Source organism: Excalfactoria chinensis, chromosome 10 (genome assembly GCF_039878825.1).
Source record: "Excalfactoria chinensis isolate bCotChi1 chromosome 10, bCotChi1.hap2, whole genome shotgun sequence".
Lineage (NCBI taxonomy): Eukaryota > Metazoa > Chordata > Aves > Galliformes > Phasianidae > Excalfactoria > Excalfactoria chinensis.
The window spans coordinates 18,362,329-18,383,051 of record NC_092834.1 but is presented as its reverse complement, the minus strand read 5'-3'; the positions used below and the strand labels follow the sequence as shown (position 1 = coordinate 18,383,051).

General features: G+C 48.3%; 2 protein-coding genes across 14 annotated transcripts in view; one reads left to right on the top strand and one right to left on the bottom strand.

Annotated features, from left to right (window-relative positions):
* TRIP4 (thyroid hormone receptor interactor 4) overlaps positions 1–8,691 on the bottom strand; it is a 28,565-nt gene extending 19,874 nt beyond the window's left edge. For 2 of the 4 annotated variants that reach the window (XM_072345427.1, XM_072345430.1), the window contains exons 1-9: positions 8,231–8,648; positions 7,285–7,451; positions 6,919–7,055; positions 5,354–5,581; positions 4,401–4,479; positions 2,478–2,607; positions 2,069–2,284; positions 1,487–1,613; positions 533–720 (exon numbers count right to left, since the gene is read on the bottom strand). In XM_072345427.1, coding sequence (XP_072201528.1) covers positions 533–720; positions 1,487–1,613; positions 2,069–2,284; positions 2,478–2,607; positions 4,401–4,479; positions 5,354–5,581; positions 6,919–7,055; positions 7,285–7,451; positions 8,231–8,538 — 1,580 coding nt within the window. In that variant the 5' untranslated portion in view covers positions 8,539–8,648. Of the gene's footprint in view, positions 1–532; positions 721–1,486; positions 1,614–2,068; positions 2,285–2,477; positions 2,608–4,400; positions 4,480–5,353; positions 5,582–6,918; positions 7,056–7,284; positions 7,452–8,230 lie in introns of all 4 variants that reach the window. The other 2 variants (XM_072345428.1, XM_072345429.1) reach the window with 2 other exon arrangements.
* Positions 8,692–10,110: 1,419 nt separating this feature from the next.
* CSNK1G1 (casein kinase 1 gamma 1) overlaps positions 10,111–20,723 on the top strand; it is an 85,262-nt gene continuing 74,649 nt past the window's right edge. For all 10 annotated transcript variants that reach the window (XM_072345060.1, XM_072345059.1, XM_072345058.1 and 7 more), the window contains exon 1: positions 10,111–10,227. The gene's annotated coding sequence lies outside the window, so the exon portion shown is untranslated. The remainder of the gene's footprint in view (positions 10,228–20,723) is intronic.

Genomic DNA, 20,723 nt, shown 5'->3' with positions numbered 1-20,723 from the left:
TGTGGATTTCAGCATGGGCATCAAGCACCAATGCTGCACCTGTACCAAAGCAGCCCAGACCACCTCAGTGCAGAATTCAGGGCATGCTGAAATGTACAGCATCTTCAGCTTGGGAGAAAGAAAGCTTTGCTTTCTAACACAAAACATTATTTGAAGGCAAGAATAAAGGCTAAAGATGATTCCTTGTTCTATATTAATGGCAGGAAAGATGAATTAACACACCAGGGATGCTGGGCTGAAGGAGCTTCTCTTTGGAACCTGATTCCTAGGCCAGAGGGGAAAGTTATGTACAAGGTGGTGTTTTTTGGTTTGGTTTAGATTAAACAAAGCCTGCTACCACTATTGGCTTCTTTATCACAGACAAAAAGACCAGAAGAACATTTTCAGCCTATTTACCTTTCAGATTCCAGAAAGGTATGCCCTGACTATAGCACAGAGAAATGTCAGCATCTCTCCATAGCTTGAACCTTCCAGTTTAGCTATTTTCACAAGCAACAGATTCACTGGGCTTCTCCAACATTTTACTCTTTACCTTTTGATTCCTCTTATGAGCAAGGAAGCCCAAGGCTGGTGCATGCTGAGGCACCAACCATCATCTGAGATCTCCTGTAACTCTCGGTCCTGAATCCGCAGCCTGTTCCGCTCTGAACCAAACGCTTCTCCAGCACCCATAGAATGGGTGGCTCTCCTGTGTGGAAGCAAGCCAGTTTGGTCCACCCACTTCAGTGATCAAAAGAAACAAGAAAAAGGTTAGCACCTCTCTAGTAGCAATATATAACAAAATATAAATCCTACTTCAAGCTTCCTTCACTTAAAGATAGTGTTATATTACTCATACTGGGATCATTCATCCTTTCCTGCAAAGAGAATGCTGCACTTGCACACCGTACTTCAGTAGTAGGAAAGGCAGAGTGAATCCACTCTGTGTAGCTTTTCCTTTCTGCACATCACAGCTGAACTACAGATTTAAAAGAATAAAACTGCATGCTGGTGTTTTAAAGTATTCACAGGGAAATACAATTTTCAAAGCATATTCACAGCTGTCAACACTCAAAACTGGTAATCATCCTGCTTCCAAAATGCTTAGAACATACCAATCGTATCATGATTAAAGTAGAATTAGACGCTAGAGATTATGCCCATTGAGATCAGGAAAGCTGGCAGAAAAGGCTTCATTAATAGAGCTGAAAAGCAACACAGCCTTAGGCTGACTCCGAGAAATTCTTCCAAATTCCTGAAGAGGTGGCAGGAGACTACAACCCAAATAAATCAAACCTCCTGAGAGCAGGGCCAAGAGCAGGGAACTGGCAAACCTTCTCTACCTCCAACTCAGATGGCAAACAGGGATCTCTGAGACAGGGGAGGAATGAGGCACTACTACAGGGACACCACAATTCACAGTTCTTAAGCACAGCTCTCCCAGAGTTAGTCAGAATTCTGCTCTAAATCAGTTCATCTCATTCAACAAAACTCAACTCATACTGACCAAAGGAGCAGGCTGAAGAAGATTGGGATTCACTAAAACATCAGAACTCGAAGCCATCTTTGCTTCTGGGCTGGCAGATGGCTTGTTCAGCGTGCCACAAGTAATGGCTTCAATACTTTCATCCAGTCTGCAAGGACAAACGAGAGGCATGAGAATTCCCTCTTTCCCTCTGGCAACATCCCTGCACAAACACCTCTAACCCAAGGCTTTCTGTTTCTTTTAACCACGTTCCCTAAGCTAGATGATTTCTTGGCTTTAATTTCAATGGAACAGAAACTCTTCCAGGTTGGAAGCCAAGATTAATTGGTTCTGGTGAAATAGTTCTGCGACAACTTTACAGGGAAGATTTATGTCTAAGAGGTGCATTAGCTCTGCAAGTTTCACACAGTCAGGCTTAGGCAGGGATCTCAGCAGGTCTGTGCTGAAAGATTATATGCCACAAGCCAAAAAGACCCCAAAGGTAATGTGGGACTGCATCCTACAAATAGAGGTGCCCTCCAAGAGAACAGCTTGCGCAGCTAGCCTTACACTTACTCTTCCAGATTCATCTGTAGCAATTTTCACCTCCCTGCTCTCACTTACTTGCTGTGGTATTCAGCCATCCGACTGTCCTCCTCCACGATCTGCCTTCCAGCAAAGTCAATGGTGATTTTTTTGGCAAGGCGGGAGGCGTGGCGCAGCTCCTGCAGTTCCTGCTCTCTCTTCTGTAGGGCCTCCCTCTCTTGCTTAGAGAGCCACTGGTTGGAGTCCGTTGCAAAATAATCTGATTCGTCGTCAATGACCTGGGTTCTACGTACGCTGGTGAGAAATAACCACAATGGTAAGACTCGGCCAGAACAGCACTGTGTGCCCCGAACTTCCCTTTCTTCCTGCTCCCTTCTGCTCTCAGGGATACAAAGCAAGGACATCCCAACAGGACACACTGGAGGAGTTAATTCTCGTTCTAGTGAATGAAAACACCAAACTTCAGTGCTCACAGCTGGTACCTTACCTCGTCCTGTCAAACTCCAACAGCTTGTCTTTGTGTTTCACAGCCATCTCCAGGCCTGCTTTCAGTCTAGCTTCTTGCTGAGGCAGTAGGTCTTTGCTTATGGCATCCAAATTCCCTGAACTTTCAGCACCTGAGATAGAAAATAAATCACAGCTTCAGGGAAAGCCTGGTTGTTTAAAGCCCAATCTCGGTGGGGCTGGCTACAGACATGCCCCTAAAATAAATGCAGTTCCTGGAGTGAAAAGAAATACCTTGAATCAACATTGCCACCTATTTAAACCTACTTCTGACCTTTCCTTCAGTTTCTTTCCCAAAGTTCCTCCTCCCAGGAGGAGAAAGCATTTAAAACTTAAGTGACAATGTCTAGGCAGTGTTAAAGAGACAAAGTCTTGGTCTTTGATTTTCCTTTGGCCTTTTGCAATCATTTGAGCAGTCCAAACTCTGCCCATTGTCAGCGCAGGCCTTGAGGGTCCTCCTAAAAGCCAAATTATCTCCTAAGCATTGTCACCACTACAAAGAGCCTCTAGTCACAATCCATGGATGACAATTGCTAGTTTTGCACAGAGCAAGCCTCGTGTCTGCTGCTGAACAAGCTTCTCACAAGCTAAATCTCCCCACAGCACACCTCAGCAGGTTTGTGAGACCAGCTGTTGTTAGACAGAAAGACAAACAAAAATATATTCCCAGCAATAATCTCTTATTTCTTACCAATTTTGGCTAGAGGCCAAAACTCAGCCAACTAAACAAAAGGAGAAAATGTTTGCCTCACAGCAACAATGGAACGAGCCAATCAATGTATTTCACAGAGGACAACATGCAGCATAATGCCTTTATTTCAGGGAAACAGAAAAGCCTTTATTTCTCTGTAGCAGCCAATCCACATTTTTTTCCCCTCCTGAGACAGTCACTCACATTTCAGCCTTCACCTACGCAGACAACACACAAAGCGAGACCCAGCAGAGACAGAAGTGGAGCCCAATAAAACAGGTAAGAAAACAGGATCCTGAAGTACAACAGGATCTCTACAGGAAGATTATAAACAGGCCGACTCTGACCAGCTATTGTTCCTGAGGACTTACAGGACCTCCTGCACATCAGCAGCTCTAGTCAGATGTTGACACCAAGACCCAGAGTAAATACTTCCCCGGTTCCTCAGCAAAGTTTATTTTTCAACCAAGAACACTGTGACCTGGGCTATATTCCAACTCAACTCAGAGAAACAACCCCCATAATGCACAGGTCTTCACTGGGAGACAGGGTATTATTTCCTTGTGTTTTCCTTGTCTCCATTCTTATTTTTAGCTCCCAAGATAAGTGTTAGATGAGAGAAACCATTAGAAAATTTTAACCAACACCTCTCTAGCCCCGGTAAATCAGATAGCAGCACTTCATCTTCACAGCACACATTCCACGCAGGACTTATCCTAATTTTCAAGGACTGCTGTGGCGATCCAATTCAGATGATTGATTCAGGAATGCCTGACAAGCAGCCCTCAGGCCTCTGGGTAAAGACATTATAAGCTGCCATTTGACACTCGCACTTATCACCACCACTGATGTCCAGAAATGTCGCTGAGTGCTTGCTGAGGGTATATGGCATGCTGGCTTCTCAGCCACCTTTGTAATGCCCACCACAGACACCATGCGGCAATGAGGGCAAGTGTCACAGGGAAATCTGAAGCAAAAGCAATCCATCAACTGCCCTGACAATTTGCATCTCAGAGAAACATTCACGCACCAGCTCATAAGAATTTCCCTTTGACTTTGCCAACAATTCATTATAGTTATGACTTAAACGACATATGCATCAAGATAAGCATGCACTTGCTTCTACACAAAGTCAAAGCAAGCACAATGAGCAGCACAGTGAGGCAAAGCAAAATGGGCTGGATTTATTACTTTAAGATATGAGATGATACTAACCTGCCATGAGCTTCTTCAGCAGCTTCTGGCTCTTGTTTGAGTCCCGCTGAAGAATGTCCTGCTCTTCTTTAGTGCACACCTAAATGGATACAAAGGCTAAGAAGGACGCTGTGGTCAACCAGCTTCAGAGTCTGGGACAGCATCTCAAGGTGAGCTGCTTAAAATGGCCAGGATAGCCCATACCTTTATTACTTCTATGTACTTCTACATGGGGAGAATCCTGACAGCTTGTTCTCAACTAACAACAATCTGTGCGAGCTGTACAGCCTGGTTCTGTGGGCAGACACACTGCTGAGTCCTCTCAGAGGACAAGACGCACTCAGAAGTTTCCTGAGCAGATGAGCAATGCTTAACTCACAGTCCTTTTCTGGGTTGATCATATGGAGATACAGAGATCTTTGAAAACTGCAGCCAACCTGATTTCAAACATTTTTTACATCCAACCAATATCCTCTCTCTGTTGAGGTTAACTTTACTCAATCTATAGTCATTAACTTGCCCTTTTCTCCAAAAGGTGCCCTTTCGACAGGACATAAAGGAGATCCCAAATGATGCTGGCCCTGTCCTCTCTCCTCCCTCTTATAGGCCAAGCTGGGCTGTGCCCAAGACAAAGCTGAAGCCTGGTACACATTTTGGACACTGATCCAATGCAGGGACAGCCCTAAGAGTCAGTCATAAAGCAGGTAAGCTCAAAAGTGATGCAAATTATGAGGGAAACTGCTCTGCTCTCTTCACAAAAACACAAAAGTGACTTGAAGCCATAAAAGTTCTTCCCTTGGCAGCAGATGCCACAAGCTTTTTCTTGCACAGCTCTGGCTCTTGGAGCACTTTGCTTAGGGAGCTTCGATCCAAGACAAGACGCTAATTCAGCACATTTAAAGCCCTGAGCAAAATATGATTCTATGTAAGAATGGCAAATAAAAAAAAAAAACAACCAACACTTCACTACTAACCAGTGAACCACAAAACAAGCAGGGTCCAGAGCCTTCCTGCTCACACACAATGCGCCCACAGACCAAGCAGTTGTTGATAAGCTTGTGTTTCTGGCCCAAGCATTCGCAGGCATGACGGCCAGGGATCAGGACAGCCAGCCTGTCTTGCCCTTCTTTGGTGTACAGGCTGACATATTTGGTCTTTTTCTTATAGGAATTGCTGCTGCTTGCAGTGCTGTTCTCCTGTGCCTGAGAAGAAAAATAAAGAAACCATGTTCACACTGTAATACTAGCAGCAAAGGGAAAACACTGATACTTGACCAGGCTGAGAAGACTCAGATAATCTCTATTCCACCTAATCAGAATTAAATTTCACCAGGTCTAAATCAAGACAACTGAAGGAGAAGCTTAGACCTATCAGAAACAACCCGAGGCAACTCAACAGATCAAGGACATGAGGATGCTGCAAACCCATTTGATCTCTTTGCTGCCTCTGCAAGCTGAAATCACTTGCATCTAGATGGCAGGTGCACTGTCAGTCCTGCACATGTGCAAAGGTTTTCCATGTTCTGCACGTTCAAGTTTTTTGCTGTTAACATTTCTCTGACAATACTCAAAACCAGATGCTTAGAAAATCAGCACAACAGACTCCAGACACAAACCCATCTCACGACACTGGGTGAGACTCTGGTTTCAAGAACTGCACTCTAGTCATGACCAAGCAAAGGTAGGATTTAATAACTTGATCTATTTCAGCAAGCATCATTCACATATACACTCTGGGCTTGTCATAATCGTGACACTAAAAACTCCTCTGCATAGGCTCCCTCGCGGCAGAAAAGAGAAAACCATTCCCCAGAAAGCCTGTTTTAATTCACCACTCAACAGCGCTCTGTGCTCTGCTCTAAACCAAGATACTGGTTTCACAATGAGATTAAGTGTTTCTAGTCCTCTCAGCTCTGTCCAATTGGCTTTGCTGCCACTACCAGGTTCGAACTCCACTGTTCAGCAGAGACAAAAACAGATAGGGCGACATCAACACCTTGGCAGAAGTTCTCTCAGAAGGCTGAGAGAGAACTAGAAGGGAATGGAACATCATCTATCCATTTCAGAACCCTGCAGTTCCAAAACCGTTTGTTTTGTAAATCTTTATATAAATATCTTAAGCATTTGCACTTTCCCTACCACAGAACCCTTGGTTCAGAAACATAATTAAGTTCCACCATTTATTCAGGTGCAGCCCTAACATCACAGAAATTAGCTTTGGGATGTACACCATGCTCAGTGTCTGTAGCACAAAGGAATCCATTGCAAATCTAACAACGCCAGTTAAGTGCAGGGCACTTCCACACACTTATTCTGCATAGTATGCTCAGCAGAAATAAAATTCAGAAATTCAGTCTGGGTAACTACAAGAATATTTAATATCAAAGGTCATCATATTTGATGTGCTTTATATGAGAAACAGTATGGTTGTACACAGAGTGAGAACTGCCTGCATTCAACTTTAAATGGAGTGGCAACACAGAAACAGCCACCACGACACATAACCATGCAGCCAGTGCTCATGTACCAGATGCACCCACCTTGGCTAAGTCAAGGGGAGTTTTTACTTCCTCCACATGTGTGCTGGGCTCCACATATGCAGGTGTTTCCTGTTTATTCCTTCCTTTGCGTTTCCCCTTTTTTGCTTGGTCTCCAGCACGAGGTGCCTCTGAAGTCTCTGCAAGAGCACGTAAGCACAAAGAAAGACTCAGAACAAGCAGCAATGGGACCAATGGGACGCCCCTGAACTCCTGCATCCACTTAGGGAATGGAAATTGGCTACATGGAGTCACAACGTACAGGAACAGGACCACCCATAGGCATTAATGGTAAATGATCTTCTAAAAGCAGAACAATCAAGATGAGCTTACTTAACACTTCAACTCCTCCCTCCCCATACCACTCACCATCCTTTTTCTGATAGGCCGGTAAGGGCTCAGCAGGTGACCGTGAGGACTGCTGCCAGCGAGACAGCAGCTCTTCCACAAACCTCCCCTTCCTCCCCTCGGTGCCCTGGAGGAGATCGACCACGTACTCACGGATCTCATCCTCACTTGTTATCGACAGGATGTAGCTGCAGGAGGGCAGGATGGAGAGAAGTGGCTTTTGTTGTCAGGACTCCAATGGCCTGATCACACACACAAAGAACTAGTAGAACTTATCTCCCCTCTTCATATCAGGTTTTTGTGGAGTTTATAGTAAGGTTTTCTAAGACAAATGCTTAAACATGCATCAGGAAACCCCTTGTGGCTGTTTCAGTTAAGCTAATAATAAAGGAAGACAAACTGACTTTTTTCCTCCATTCTGGGCTAAGTGACAATCCTGTTGCCCCATAATTAGAGTAAAAAATAATCAGTAGGATGCCGTTTGTGTTCACATTATGTAAAACAAACCTAACCCTGAGCCAACAGAGAAGCTCCCGCTTAACCACGCAGAGCCCACAGCGTGCTCCTCTTCAGCCATCCTTAACACACGCCATGTGGGCTCAGTGCCAAAATCAAGGGCAATCCAAGGCACGGAGGTGCCACGGAGCCACCAGCAAGTCCCCCGGAGACGGAGAAACGGGACAGACGTCGGGTTCCCTAAACGTCTTCCTAACGACAGCCGCCGTGCTGGGTCAGACAGCTCTGAAGGCAGGACTCCCTGTTTGCTCATATAGAGGATGCGAACGAGGAGTCAGGAGAAGCACAGGAAGGGGGACCTGAGGAGGCCACGAGAGGAAGGGGGACCCTCAGGAGGTACGAGGGACAGGGAGGACGCGAGGAGGACCAGGGAACCGGGGTGAGGAAACGGGAGCAGAACGGGAGCAGAACGGGAGATCGCGGCAGCAGCGCGATGCAGCGCGGCCCGTGCCTTGGGCAGCTCACCGCACGACCTCCTCGCCAACGTCCAGCCCGAAGTCGCCGCGCAGGCGCCGCACGCACCAGTCCAGCAGCGCGCCGGGCACCGCCATCTTCCAGCGGGGACGGGAAATGGCGGCGCACCTCCGTCCCCCGGAAACGCGGCCCCAGCGCTCCCGTTCCGCGGGTCGAAGAACCGAGCAGCGCTCCCCTCCGACAGCTTCTCGCCTTTCGCCTCTCCCCGGCTCTGGCACAGCTCGCTCCCTCACGGCTTTGTTCCGAGAAACGCAGCCGGTATACGCGTATCCCGTACACAAACATCGCATATACGCATCCTTTCTTTTATACTAAGTAACGGGGCAGAAGCTGGCAGAGCAGGACAGCTCGGTGCCGCCCCCGGACGCAGCCGAACGATGAGGACCGCGAGGAGCGGCGGGATGAGGGCTGCATGACCACGGACAGCCAGCGGGCAGAGCAACCGGCAGCGGAGAGCTGCAAAACGGGTCGGGAAACTGACGGAGAATCCGAGGGGAGGGACGCGGAGCGGGGTGAGCGGCAGAGCCGCCATCAGCTACGAGCCGCACCGGCTCCAGCCCGTGGCCGAGCGGCACCACCGCTCCGGGCTGAGGAGGGACTGGGCGCGGGGCGGAGCGCTGAGGTACGGCGCGTTCCCATTGGCTGCCGCCTGAGCTGGTGGGGCAGAGCTGCGGGGCTGGGAGCTCCACGGCCCCTCGAGCCCTTCTGTGTCCCGAGATGGTCTTTTTGTTACGTATCGATAACCGTGTTGGTCTTTTTAAGATGTGCTGTTGGCGTTTGTTGCTGGACTTAAAAAATCGGGCTTACATTCAGCTCCTGAGCAGAACTAACAGGAGGCATTGGATGAGGCTGTGGGGAAAACCGCAGTAAAACGAGGGTGAAAATAAGAGGTTTTTGAAGCGTGGTGATAGCACGCTGTGTCTCAGAGCTCCCCGTGCCCTGGGCCTTGTGGGCGCTGAGAGCAAGCAGTGTGTTCTGGAGAACTTCACCTCTTTTATTATTGCTACTGCAACGCTATCGCAGCGTTCTGCAGTGGAGTTTCAGGCTCCTGAGGCCCCTTCTGTCCTGTAAGTGAAGATTTGGTGATAGTCCCCTTGGTTGGGTCCATATGAGCACACTGCAGCCTTCTGAATTGTGGGGAGTGAAGAAGGAAACCCAAAACCCAGCGGCCTTGAGGACTCTCTATACGTCGATTTTTGGAGTGTATTTAATAAAATAGGAACAAGCAGAGGACGGCCGGCAGAAGTTGAACCAATTGCTGTGGCGGCATTGCCCAGTGTGTCGGTCTCGGCTCCTCAGAGCACTTGCAAACACCCACAAAGACAAAGAGAAGTTCCCTGCGCTGACAATAGATGTCAGCAGCGCTTCCAGCTCCCAGGCGCTGGGCTGTGCCACCGACCCGCGCTTTGCCCTTCTGCCCTTCTGTCCGTGCAGTGAGGAGGCTTCGGGCACGGAGGAAAAGCTGGAGGTGGTGGGTGGGGACCGTGTGGTGGTGCTGTGCCGCCTTGTGCCCCACCGCGGGACCTTACGGCAGCCCGGAGCCGCCGGGTAGCGGCGCTCGGGAAGTTCTCCGCCGCGAGGGCGGTGAGGCCCCGGCACGGGCGGCGCTGGGGGCTCGTGCTTTAAAAAAGCACACACTGAACGTTAAGGCGGTGGAAGCGCTGCCGGCTTTATGGAGCGGTTAGCGCGTTCGGTTCCGCAGCCCTTTCGTCCTCCCACGCGCCGCTCCGCCACCGGCCCGGCTTCCGCATAGCAACCGAACGCGGTTACTAGGGCGAGCCCGCCGCCGCCGCCACCCGGAAGTGCAGCCGGGCGGCGGCGCCGCTTTCTCGCTATAGGGCGGTGCCCGGGGAGGGGCGGGGCTTTCCCGAGCGCTTCCGGGTCGGCGCCTTCCCCGTCGAGCGCGGCGGAGGGAGGAGCAGCGGCGGGGCCTGCCCGGCCCAGCCCAGCTCAGCCCAGCGCCGGCGCAGCCAGGTAGGGCCCGGGGCCGGGGGGTTCGGGGCCTTGGGGTTCGGCCGTGCCGCGTCTGGCCTCTTTGGGGCTGGGGGTCGTCGTGGAGCCGCCCTGAGTGTGGGTGGATGGGTGGGTGCGTGCGAGCGTCCGTGCACCGGAGCCGCCTCACCGGGTGCGGGGCCCGCGGGCAGCTGTCCCCGCGGCTTCGTTGTCCCCGTGCGGAAGGCTCGTGGCGGGCGGGGCCGTGCCGCGTTTCCTGGCGGAGCAGCGAGCCGGGCTCCGTGCGGTGCTTCGGCTCCTTTGTGTCCCCCGGCGCCTGGGGAATTGGCCGCGCTCGGCGCGGTGTGGGCGCGGGGCTGGCCGGGGGACTTGCTCCCACCCTGGCCCTGCAGTGCCCAGCTCCGACCCCGTCCTCCTCGCGGGGCGGTGGGCTTCGTGGGCGCGCAGCCCGGCCGTAGCGCTGCTCGCCCGTCCCGGGGGCACCATCCTCGTTCTGGGCTTCCCACCGGTGCCGCGGGTGTGCGCTCAGGCCTGATAGATTTTGTTATCGGTGACCTGACGCATGTGGGCAGCCAGCTGCCGCTCCTCGAGTCCTTCAGCGCTCTGTGCTCCAGTTGCTGCCTTCGATTTGCATCAGTCTCCCATCTCTGGAGCGGCCGAGGTTGCTTTTTTATTGTAATCCCCTGTCGGTACCTCCGGCTGCCTGCCGAGGGTGGTGGGCAAGCAGAGAAGAGGGAGCATTGTTCCCGTGTAAAAGCTCTTATCATATATTATCGGCACTTTCCCACAGACACATTCCAAACATAAAAAGAGCTCCTTTGAGTGGTGAGCAGGGAGAGATTGCCTTCGTGCAGAGGGTTCCTCACTGGATGCGGTGTTTTGGTGGAGAGGCTCTCCTGGATGCAGAATGCTGGTGGTGTCGGTGGATCTGGGGGTTGTAGATGGATTTGCTGTGATGCCCTCTGTGCAAACAGCTGGGAGTCCTTTAGAAATGCCACTAATTATAAAGATTGTCAAGAGGTGTTGTGCAGGAAGGGTGACCCCAGGAGAAGCGCAAACTGATGGCAAAAGGTCTCAAATGTAAGTGGTGTGGTGCTTAGAAAAGGTAATTTTGTTTTAGTGCGGCTCATAAAAACGAAGTGTGCTTTAAAAGATTGGCTGCTGAGAAATAGCCAGGAATGTCTGTTCTTGGTGTTGAAGTTGCTGCTAGCAGTGTGGTGGTACCCTGGTATGGGTGATATAGAAACCTTTGGCAGAAATCCTGCTGACTCTGGTGAAATATTAGACTATCAGCTTGATAAAATCGCTGCCTTCCACTTGTGCCATACATAAGTAGCTACTCTGTTTAGATACAGATGTTTCTTCCAATGCTGTCTGCCATCAGATTCCATTTTCTGGACTCAATGAAGCCCCCCTTAGAGCCTTTTCTTGTTGCTTTTTTTTTTTGGAGGACCTGCTGGGTTGTGAAGGCCTGCAGAAGCTCAATAGGAATCCCTAAAAGTGTATTTCCAGCTGTTTGCCTGAAGTTCCTGCTGCTTTACGCTGTTTGGGGTTGCTTGCTGTGCTGCTCTGTGTGGAAAGCTACTGTTACGCTGATGAGTGAGAATTTGCTTCGGGTTCTTACTGCAACCTTATTTGCAGCCAGTATGTAGCCATCTGTTTTTGTGCCAACACCACCTCTTCTCTTCTCTGGTGCTTTCAGCGTATGCTTTGTTCTTGGCTTCTTTCTGAGCCCCATGGTTGCTGTTTTCTGGGTTATCTGCCCATCTCTGCTGTGCATGCGTTTGCTTAAACTAACCCCCCAAACGTGACTGACCTAAGCAGGTCTCCTGGGGATGCTGCACAGTGTCATGGAGAGTTCCTTTATACCATTGTCTTTCACTGCTCCGTCAGGTTGGTGGCTTGCAGGTTGCAGCAGAAAGCTAATATCCAATCTCTTGTTCAATTAAAAGCTTCCAGTTCCTCAAACAGCTTTTTGCCAAGTCTGGAGTTCATGGCCTTCCCTTGCTCCATCCCATCTGTATTTCTCTTCCATGGGAGTTTCTTTGCTGTTCCAATTCTCTGTACTGCCACCAATTCAACTTCTCAAGCTGAAGTTGCTGCTGGAAAATGTTCTGGTAAGGCTGATGCAGATTGACGGGTTTAGGGAAGAGCATTACGAGAGGAGCTATTAGCTGGTTGAGGCTGATGGCAGCCTAACTTGTGGCTGTTTTAGACTCATTGCCTTTTATTTTTGGTGGATGTCTCCTGAATTCCCGCCTCTTCAGAAGCAACCAGCTGCCACGTGTCTTCAGGTTACATGTGTACTCCTATATAATGCCATAAAAAGAGCCTTCAGGTGGCATACAGTGATCCATCTGGCCCAGCATCCTGCTTACTGGTAAGCAGCAACAGGTGCCTGGGGTAGGAGCACACAAATATGGCAGTTTTGAGGAAATATTGCTCTGTTTTTCTCATTCCAACATTTTATGACCCTCCTGTGCTGGGTGTAATAACGCTTAAATCTAGTGCCCTTCCAGGGATCTGCCCACTCACTCGAATCATTATGGTGCTCAGGGGACGCTAAGCCTGGAGACTGCTTCTTGCGTAGCCCATGTACAAGGAAGGGGCAGAAAACAACAGAATGTCAAAAAAAGAAAATAGCAAGGAGTAGATTTGGAACAAGTTGTTTCTTTGCATTTTCCATGGTATTGATAATCTTAGGGATCTCCTTTTTGGGGGCATACGCTGCTCAAGTCCTGTTCCTGGGCGCTGGCTTGAGCTCTGTCTGGTGTTTAGAGTTCATCGTTTCTGATGTGCCGTACTTTGGTTGTATCACCTACTTGTGTCTTGAGGTTTTGCTGCAGTTCCTTAGAGTCACTGCCCTTATTTACTGATAATGTTAAATTATTCAGAATAACAAATGTTGTCATCTCAGTATTGCCGCCTTTGCACAGTTCAACAGAGTGGAGCAGAGCAGAATGCAGTGGTGAGTCCCTCTGCTACAAAGATGACTGGTGATGCTCTTCTTCCCTGTTTCTTACATGTATTTTTTTAACTGGTTACTTAAGTGTGTGAAGGATTTTTCCTTTTATCTTGTGACAGCTTTGTTCCCCGCAGACAGTTGGTGAAGGATCTTGTTATTCGGTGTAGTTATTGGTTTTTTGTTTTCAATGAAGTGTATCAGCTGCCTCTCGTTCATGTGCTCCTTCAAAAGGACTAAATTAAATAAAACCAACCTCCAACTACTCCTCAGACTTGACTTCGTTTTGTAAAATAGAATTAGCCCAGTATTCACTTAGTCTGTTCCTTAGGACTTGCCTAATATGTCTGCCTGGCTTGGATACCTCCAAATCACTCCTTTAAGAACTGCTGCAAGCACCTTTTGGGTACCCAGCACAGCTTTGAGCAAGAAGCGATGCAGGAAATGTCCTCATCCTGCTCTGGTATGATGTGGTGCCTTGGATTCTCTTATTCTTCAGCATGGTTAGGTCTCACTGCGGTAGTTTGTACTCAGTTTCTTGCTGTTGGAAGTAAAATAAGGCACTGCCACCCCTTCTTTGTGCTGCTGGGGAGGAGTTGCCTCATGATGTTTAAGAACTGGTCCTGGTGTTGCATGTTGACACAACACTCAGTTTAATGCCACGCTTCCTGCTTGTCCAACCCTCTAGTCAGCGCAGGTCAGCCGCTGTTGCTGCTGGTGTGGCTGAGGCCATGCTGTTCTGGTTTGAGCCTGGAGTTGTGATTCCCTTCTTCATAACACACTGGGCTTGAGTTGCTTACATGATGCCACCTGAAAACTTTCAGGGGCTTGGATCTTCCAGATGTTCAGTGCTTGAACACCGAGTATCCCAATTACCCCTCTGGCCTACCCTGTGGTTTGAATGTGCTGCGCCCACATCATCGCTTAGAAAACAGGCATTTAAAGAGTTTCTCCAGCATTTATGTTGGAACGCACGCCTCAGTTTTGGCTTTCCATCTTATTTCACCCATATTAATTTTCGTTCTTCTTGCTTTGATTTCTGTATTTGCCATCCATGTAAGATGTTCTTGAGGAGCTGAGATTTTATGAATCAGCTTCTCTTCCCCCGAAAGCCACATGATCCTGGGACACGTGTTCCTCTCCCTGCTCTCGTGCTGAAGTGTCAGAGGAGTCTTCAATCTCTGTTTCAGGTGCCTGTTCTGTGTGCTGTTTTGATTGAATCAGACCCCTCATTCTTGTACAGGCTTCCAGTTGTTCAGAAGTCTCAGTTCCCAATGAGTTGGAGCCCGAGTGTGGGAGCAGTTCTTTGAAATGCCGTCACGGAGCTGTTGGTCATCAGCTTCTCATTCTCAGCCCCCAGAAACTTCCCCTCCTCATCTGTCAGCAGCACTTGCGTGGTCCACAGCCTGCAGCTCCTTCCTGGTGTTATTTAGGAGCGTGTCCCTGCAGGAGGAGGGGATGGCTGAGCAGACAGCCTCTGGGGCCAGGTGAGGTTGGTGGCAGTGTGGAAGTGATGGCAGCAGGCAGCTTGAGCTGCAGAGAGCTGAGAAGACTGAGGGCTTTGGGGTGCAGAAAGCACAGGCTGCAGGATAGGTAAAATCTTAGACTTGGTTCCTCCTCAATCATTACGTTCCACATTAAATCCCTATCTTTTAAAGATAGAGGAGATATTTGAAGTCTTTACTAGATGTCTTTTGAATTTCTGATTCAGAAAACCAGACCGCTTATGGAAATAAAGCAGTTGGCACAACTGGCACAAAAGCACAAATCAGTGTGAGGTCACCTCCGTTTTTCTCTTGCTGTTTCCTATGTTATTCCTTTAAAACCTACTTAGAGCAGCTCACTTTCCCAAATGAATAGGTGTCTCTTACCTGTCTGAGTCCTCTGGTTTGGTTTGCTCGTCTGTGAGCAAATCTCTTCTGGATAATAACTTAATAGCCTGAAGAGCTGACAGCCGTCCTACCCAGAAGATTAGTCTGTCAGTTTGTGCTTTGTGGAAGACGACTGAACGACATGGGTTTGTTCCTAAAGCAGGAGTTGGAGATATTCTGTTGTGAGATAGAGGAACTGTTTTCTGTCTTCCTTTGCTATCCTGCTGCTCCTTTTTTTTCCCCTCTTATGATTATATTGTGACATTCCTTTAGACTGGAAAAACTGCAGCTGTTTACAAAGAAACAAACTTTTCTTTGTGGTCCTGAACCTGCTGTCCTTTCTCTGAGGCTGTCACATTTCTGTTGTTTCTCACGGCGGCTGGCTGTGTAGCACATGCTGTGTTAGAGAGGAGTCCATGGCTTGTTAACTGTCTTGAGTAGTTGCTGTCCCATATATGTCTTTTAATGTATATTGATAAAGTTTGATGAGTTTGAGGCTTGTTAAGAAAACTCTGGGATAACAGCTTTTTGTTGAGTACTCCCTTCCCCTCCCCCCACCCCTGGTTCACAAGGAATTGTCATTTCTAGTGTCAAAGCTAGGCTATGGAAGTGGTAGGAGAAACCTGCTTTTGAGCTCCGTGAAGCCAACCAGCCTGAAACATGCATCTTAAAGCTATTCATTTTACAAAACACAACAGCCTCCATCTTAGCAACTTGCTGTGGAGCTCAATTCCTGTTTTAAATCATCTTAGGTAAATCTTCCTAGCTTATGAGGCTGAAAACTGTGAGTTTCCACTAAAGCACTAATCTTTCTTACACCTGTAATTAGGGTAACATCTTGTTTGCAGAAATAACAACCCGAGCTCTGCTCGTTTGCTAGCTGCTGCACATTCATTTCTGAGTATAAATCAGAGGGTTGGTTCAAATCCAGTGCAGGAAGGGGGGAAAAGGGAAATCTGTTTGCATCTCTCTAGTCTTGCTTGTGGCAAGGATGGGGACAGGAATGGAGCTGTTTTCCTGCTGGAGGTTTTTCTGGGTGAGTTTCTGGAGTGTAGCAATTGTGGGGTCTCAGGCTTGCTGGGTCTTCAAGTTTGGTTCCTTGTGAGTCAAAAATCTTTGTGTAGGCTTGACTTCTGCTTATTTAGGTCTGTTAAAAACAACAAATGAGAGGAAGTCCTGTGCACTATGGCTTATAAAGTCGTTCCACTGCAAGAGACAGTTCTGGCAAATAAACTGAAACAACTGAGCTGAACATTTTCAGGTCCTTCATCCCAAGTGCTGCAGCAGCCCTGGTAGAGCAGCTCTGGCTGTCCTCAGGTACTTTCTAACTGTCCTTGTAATGCACAAGGCTAGCTTCTACAGCTTTGTTTTATTTCCTAGATCTTGAAAGAACAAGCTTGAGTGAACAAATGGGAACTTATTAACCTGTAACATCTTATTTTAATGAGGCAGAGACCGCACACTTTGTAGCTGTCTCTTTTCAAGGCTGTTAGACTTCAAAGGTCTCACCTTCGGGATGATGATGGAGGCTTGTTCCTGCTGTTGCTTTTCAGCAGAGTGCTCATGGCAGGGCTGAAGCTGCAGGTAACACTGTGCCTGCGTGCATTGGAAGGGAGGGATTGTGGCAGCTCTTACCCTGAGCAGCCTGGATGCTTTCAAAGTGCCTTCCAAAATGCTCAGTGTGCTTCCACCAGGTTCTTTGCCATACCAAGGGCTGCTTGTTTGCAGTCTCATTTTGGATTACCTTGGCTGGCATAGCTGCTGGCAGTTTGGATGGCTTTGAGGTCCTTGGCTTCCCTAGGTGATCATTCTGCAGCTGAGATCAGGACTGCAGCCTCTCAGGCATCTGATACTGCTTCCCAGCCGTCCTCTGTTTGGAAAGGTTCTGACAGGTTTCTAATTCTGAAAAAGCTCTGTGCAGTGTTGGCGGCACCAAGGCTTCAGTTTGACTCATGATGGATGCAACACCAGTGATGGTAAATCATAGTTAGGCTGCTTTCTGCTGCTGCAGCAAGAGTATCTGTGCTGAGATTTATATTATTCGGTGGTTGCGATCCAAAACTGGTTTTAGGCTGCAAACCAATACGCAGTCTTTTATCTAGACTTACTGGGTACAGCCCTGGTGCTCTGTTGGTTTTTTTTCTTAATCATTTCTCAATGCTAGCAGTTACTGCATGTGCCAGAATGCCTTCACTTGTCAAGATCTATGACTTGGGGCGTGTTGTTCTGGAAGCACTTGTTCTGTTCCTTCTGGTCTGTGCAGATACAGGGCTTTGACAGGAAGGGAACAACGTGAGCTAGGGCTGGTTGTGGGGATCCCTGCTGGCCAGGATGCTGGCCCAGGTGTGAGGAGCAGTGCTGAGAGGAGGGCTGGGTGCTTGGGCAGCCTCCTGTGCTGCCAGCTGCTTTCAGAGCCTCAGGGGGACCGAGGATGACTTGTAGGTGTATAGCTGGACCGTGGATTCTCTGCATCGACTGCAAGAAGCTCTGTGCTCATTCATCCTGCTTTTGTTGTTAAGTGCCATTGAGCTAATGCTCAGATGTCCTGCAGGGTCTGTGAAGCTGGCAGGGCTGATGCAGGTAGCGTGGATGTTCCCCAGTGCTATCTTCAAACCGAATTCTCTTTTTCACATGTGGTTTCTCTTGAATGCTTATAGCGATCCTGGACTTCGAACCTCAGCTCAGTGCAGCAGTACTGATTCTGATCCTGAGACCCAACACACCTCGTGCTGGAGAATCTGAGTCATCCCCATCTTTATGGCTTTGAAAATTAGTAACTGTTACAAAGCTGTTTGCTGTGACATCTTTGGGTAAACTGGAACCTGTCTTTGCAAACCGTTCAGTCACTCTCTGGTACCGCTGACAAAGGTTTGAGTAATCTCTGTGCTCTGGCAGATCAGCTCTTCCATGGCACGTTGTGGTTGTAGCGTTAGAGTCGGAAATATGCTTGCTAAGGAGGTGTTCTAAAATACATTTTTGCTGAAAGCCCATCTGTTAAACCTTCTTGCTCTCCTGTCTTACACTCTAAAACTGGATGTAGTAATAGTTTACACCACTTGAGCAAACCTGCCTTAAATAGAGCAGCAGTGCTGATTTTATGTAGTATTTAACTGTCCCTCTTCTGATGAATCGAGTTGGGGCACCCTGCTAGTAGCTTTGAGATCATTTGCAATTAGATGGAGTCAACTCTTCCCAAGGATTTACCCTTGGACCAATGCTCAACACTACTATCCTTTCTTTCCATAACTAATAGAATCGCCTGAGGCACACAGGGCTAAATTTAGTCTTCCGGCAAGCTAGGTATGACCTTGTGTTACAAGGGCTTCTACTGCTCATCTCTAGATATCTAAATCAGAATGTAAAGGCTGCATTTCTGGGATGGGCAGAGCTTTGGGGGATCAGTGACGCTGAAAGGCTTTCTGTGTTGGATAATCGGCTGATGCTTTCAGTGCTGTGCTGGCAGTAATTCCTGGCCTGGCTGCAGCTCAGCAGGCCTGCTGGTGATCTGCTGGCATGCAGCGATCCTTGGTGCTGGGGCTTCGGCAGGAGCTGACCTGGTACGTAGTGCGGATTGCTTGGAGGTGAGTGTGGCTTGGTGGTGTCTATACTGAAGACTGTGGGTTGAAAGTGGAAGCTGAAGCAAAGTTTCTTCATGCAGATGTAATTTCTTAACTGTGTGAATGGCAATAGTTTTCTTCTAGGGGAGGTTAAATTAATCTCCTAGAAGCTGGAGAAGACCTCTACTTTGTACAGAAACTATCAGGGTGTACAAGGAGGTAAATCCATGCGACAAAACATTCCAGAGCTGTCCAGCTCCGTGCGCTGTTTGCCTTATCCTACATGGTCACGCTTTTTGTCTAGTTTAAAAACACAAATCATCCTGTGAGTGTAATGAGGAGCTTTTATTGGATCCTGGAGCCTACTTCTTACACCTTTAATGTGTATTCAAGCTTTAGGAGTTTGTCTGTCATCCCCCAGAAACGCCAAACTTTCCTGCAGCTGGCAGCACGCTGGGAGCTGAATGGGAGGGACTTTTGGGTGTCTGCTGTCCTTCCTTGTGTTTAGGAGTGCAGTGAGTGGGGTGGCTTTTTAGCTTGTGGAATAAACTCTTTGTAGGGCAGTGGGGAAACCCCTTAACTGTATAGCATGGCCATGGCTTGCTGGTAAGGCTTACAGAATTGATCTGTACTCCCAATAACTTGGTCATTGCAGGTGGTCTCTTGCATGTTACAGGTTACACACGTGGTTATTTGAATTCTTTGGGGACTGAAGCATGAATCTGATGAAGTGCTTGAGTCACTGAATAATGCTGAATGAGTTTCAGTAAGCGATTAGAGAAAGCTGTGGTCAGCAGGTCTACATAACAAATGCTATTAGGATGCAGCAGGCATGTCATGCTAACATCCTTAATCCAGTGGTTCCAGATGCTGGAGCTGTTCCTATGGCGTCTGCGATCATTGTGAATGGTGGCAAGGTACCAGCAGAGGATTTTGTGATGTGGGTATTCATGTATTCCATCTTCATGAGCTCTTCTTTTGGAAATATTGAGGAGATGGGATTTCCTAAACAGAGCTGTGGCAGCTTGGGCTGTGGATACCTGGAGGGGAGGGCTCAGCATGCTGCACATACCTCCAGCTCTGCCACGCCACTTGCAGTCAGAGATTCGTCACGCAACATTTAATGGTTAATGTGTAAAGGCATTTTAAGATGGAGTGAGTAGAAACTGAAACTAGGCAAATTAAAACAAATAGTAGGGGAAAAAAAATAGAAATAGGGGACAAATAAGGTAATTGAACATGAAGTTCAGTCACTTTAAATGGGAAAATTGTTTGCATTCCCCCTTTCTATGTAGAAAGTGGGAGGAGGTGATCATAATGCTTCCCTTCAGCTCTCCTTGTGTGGGATGGTGAGCAGCAATTCCTCTGCAGGCACTGGACTGCTAATAGCCCAGGGGCTAGGCCATGGCAATAACGAGTAAGGCATGCACCTCGTTATGTCCTCTGTCATACTAATTACTGTGAGTTCCAGCCAGCAGAGCATCAGCAGTGCTGGTTTTGTTTTTGTGTGTGTTTATGGCATGGCTGTCAAAACTGAGGACTGCTTTTGTGGGTTCCTAGCTTGCTGAACCATGTCTGCTAAAAATCTTGATATGATTTAATCAGAGATTGATTTATCAAGCCATGCATTTTCCTGTGGAAACATGCAGAGGAGTTTTTAGCTCATGTGAGCAGCTGTTGTTGAAGCTTTGCACTTAAACACAAAAGCTAGAAGCTTGATCCTTTCTAGACAGTGATATCCCACAAGGCTTGGAAGGCTGTGGTTGGAAGCGTGTGCCCAGAAGGTGAGGTCTGGGTCCTGCCTTTCCCTGCACTGCTCCTGCCACCTGTCAAACCTGTTTGTGAGCTCCTATGCCTGTGACCCAGCACTCAGCTCTCTGAGTATTGTTGAGGTGTTTTTTTCCTGTTGCTATAATGAGGTAGACTTTCTCACAAATGAGGCTGATAAGGGAAACCAGCAGGAGTTCCTGCTTGGAATTGCCGTGTTTCATGGTCAGCGTGTTCTGGATTTTCTTGGGAGATCTCATTTCATCCTTTTGCAAGTTCAGTCTGCAAGCGCCTCTCAACTTCTAGAGTGTGTAGGTATTGATTTTCCTAGACTCTTAACGTTCTCAGGCAATTTTCTTA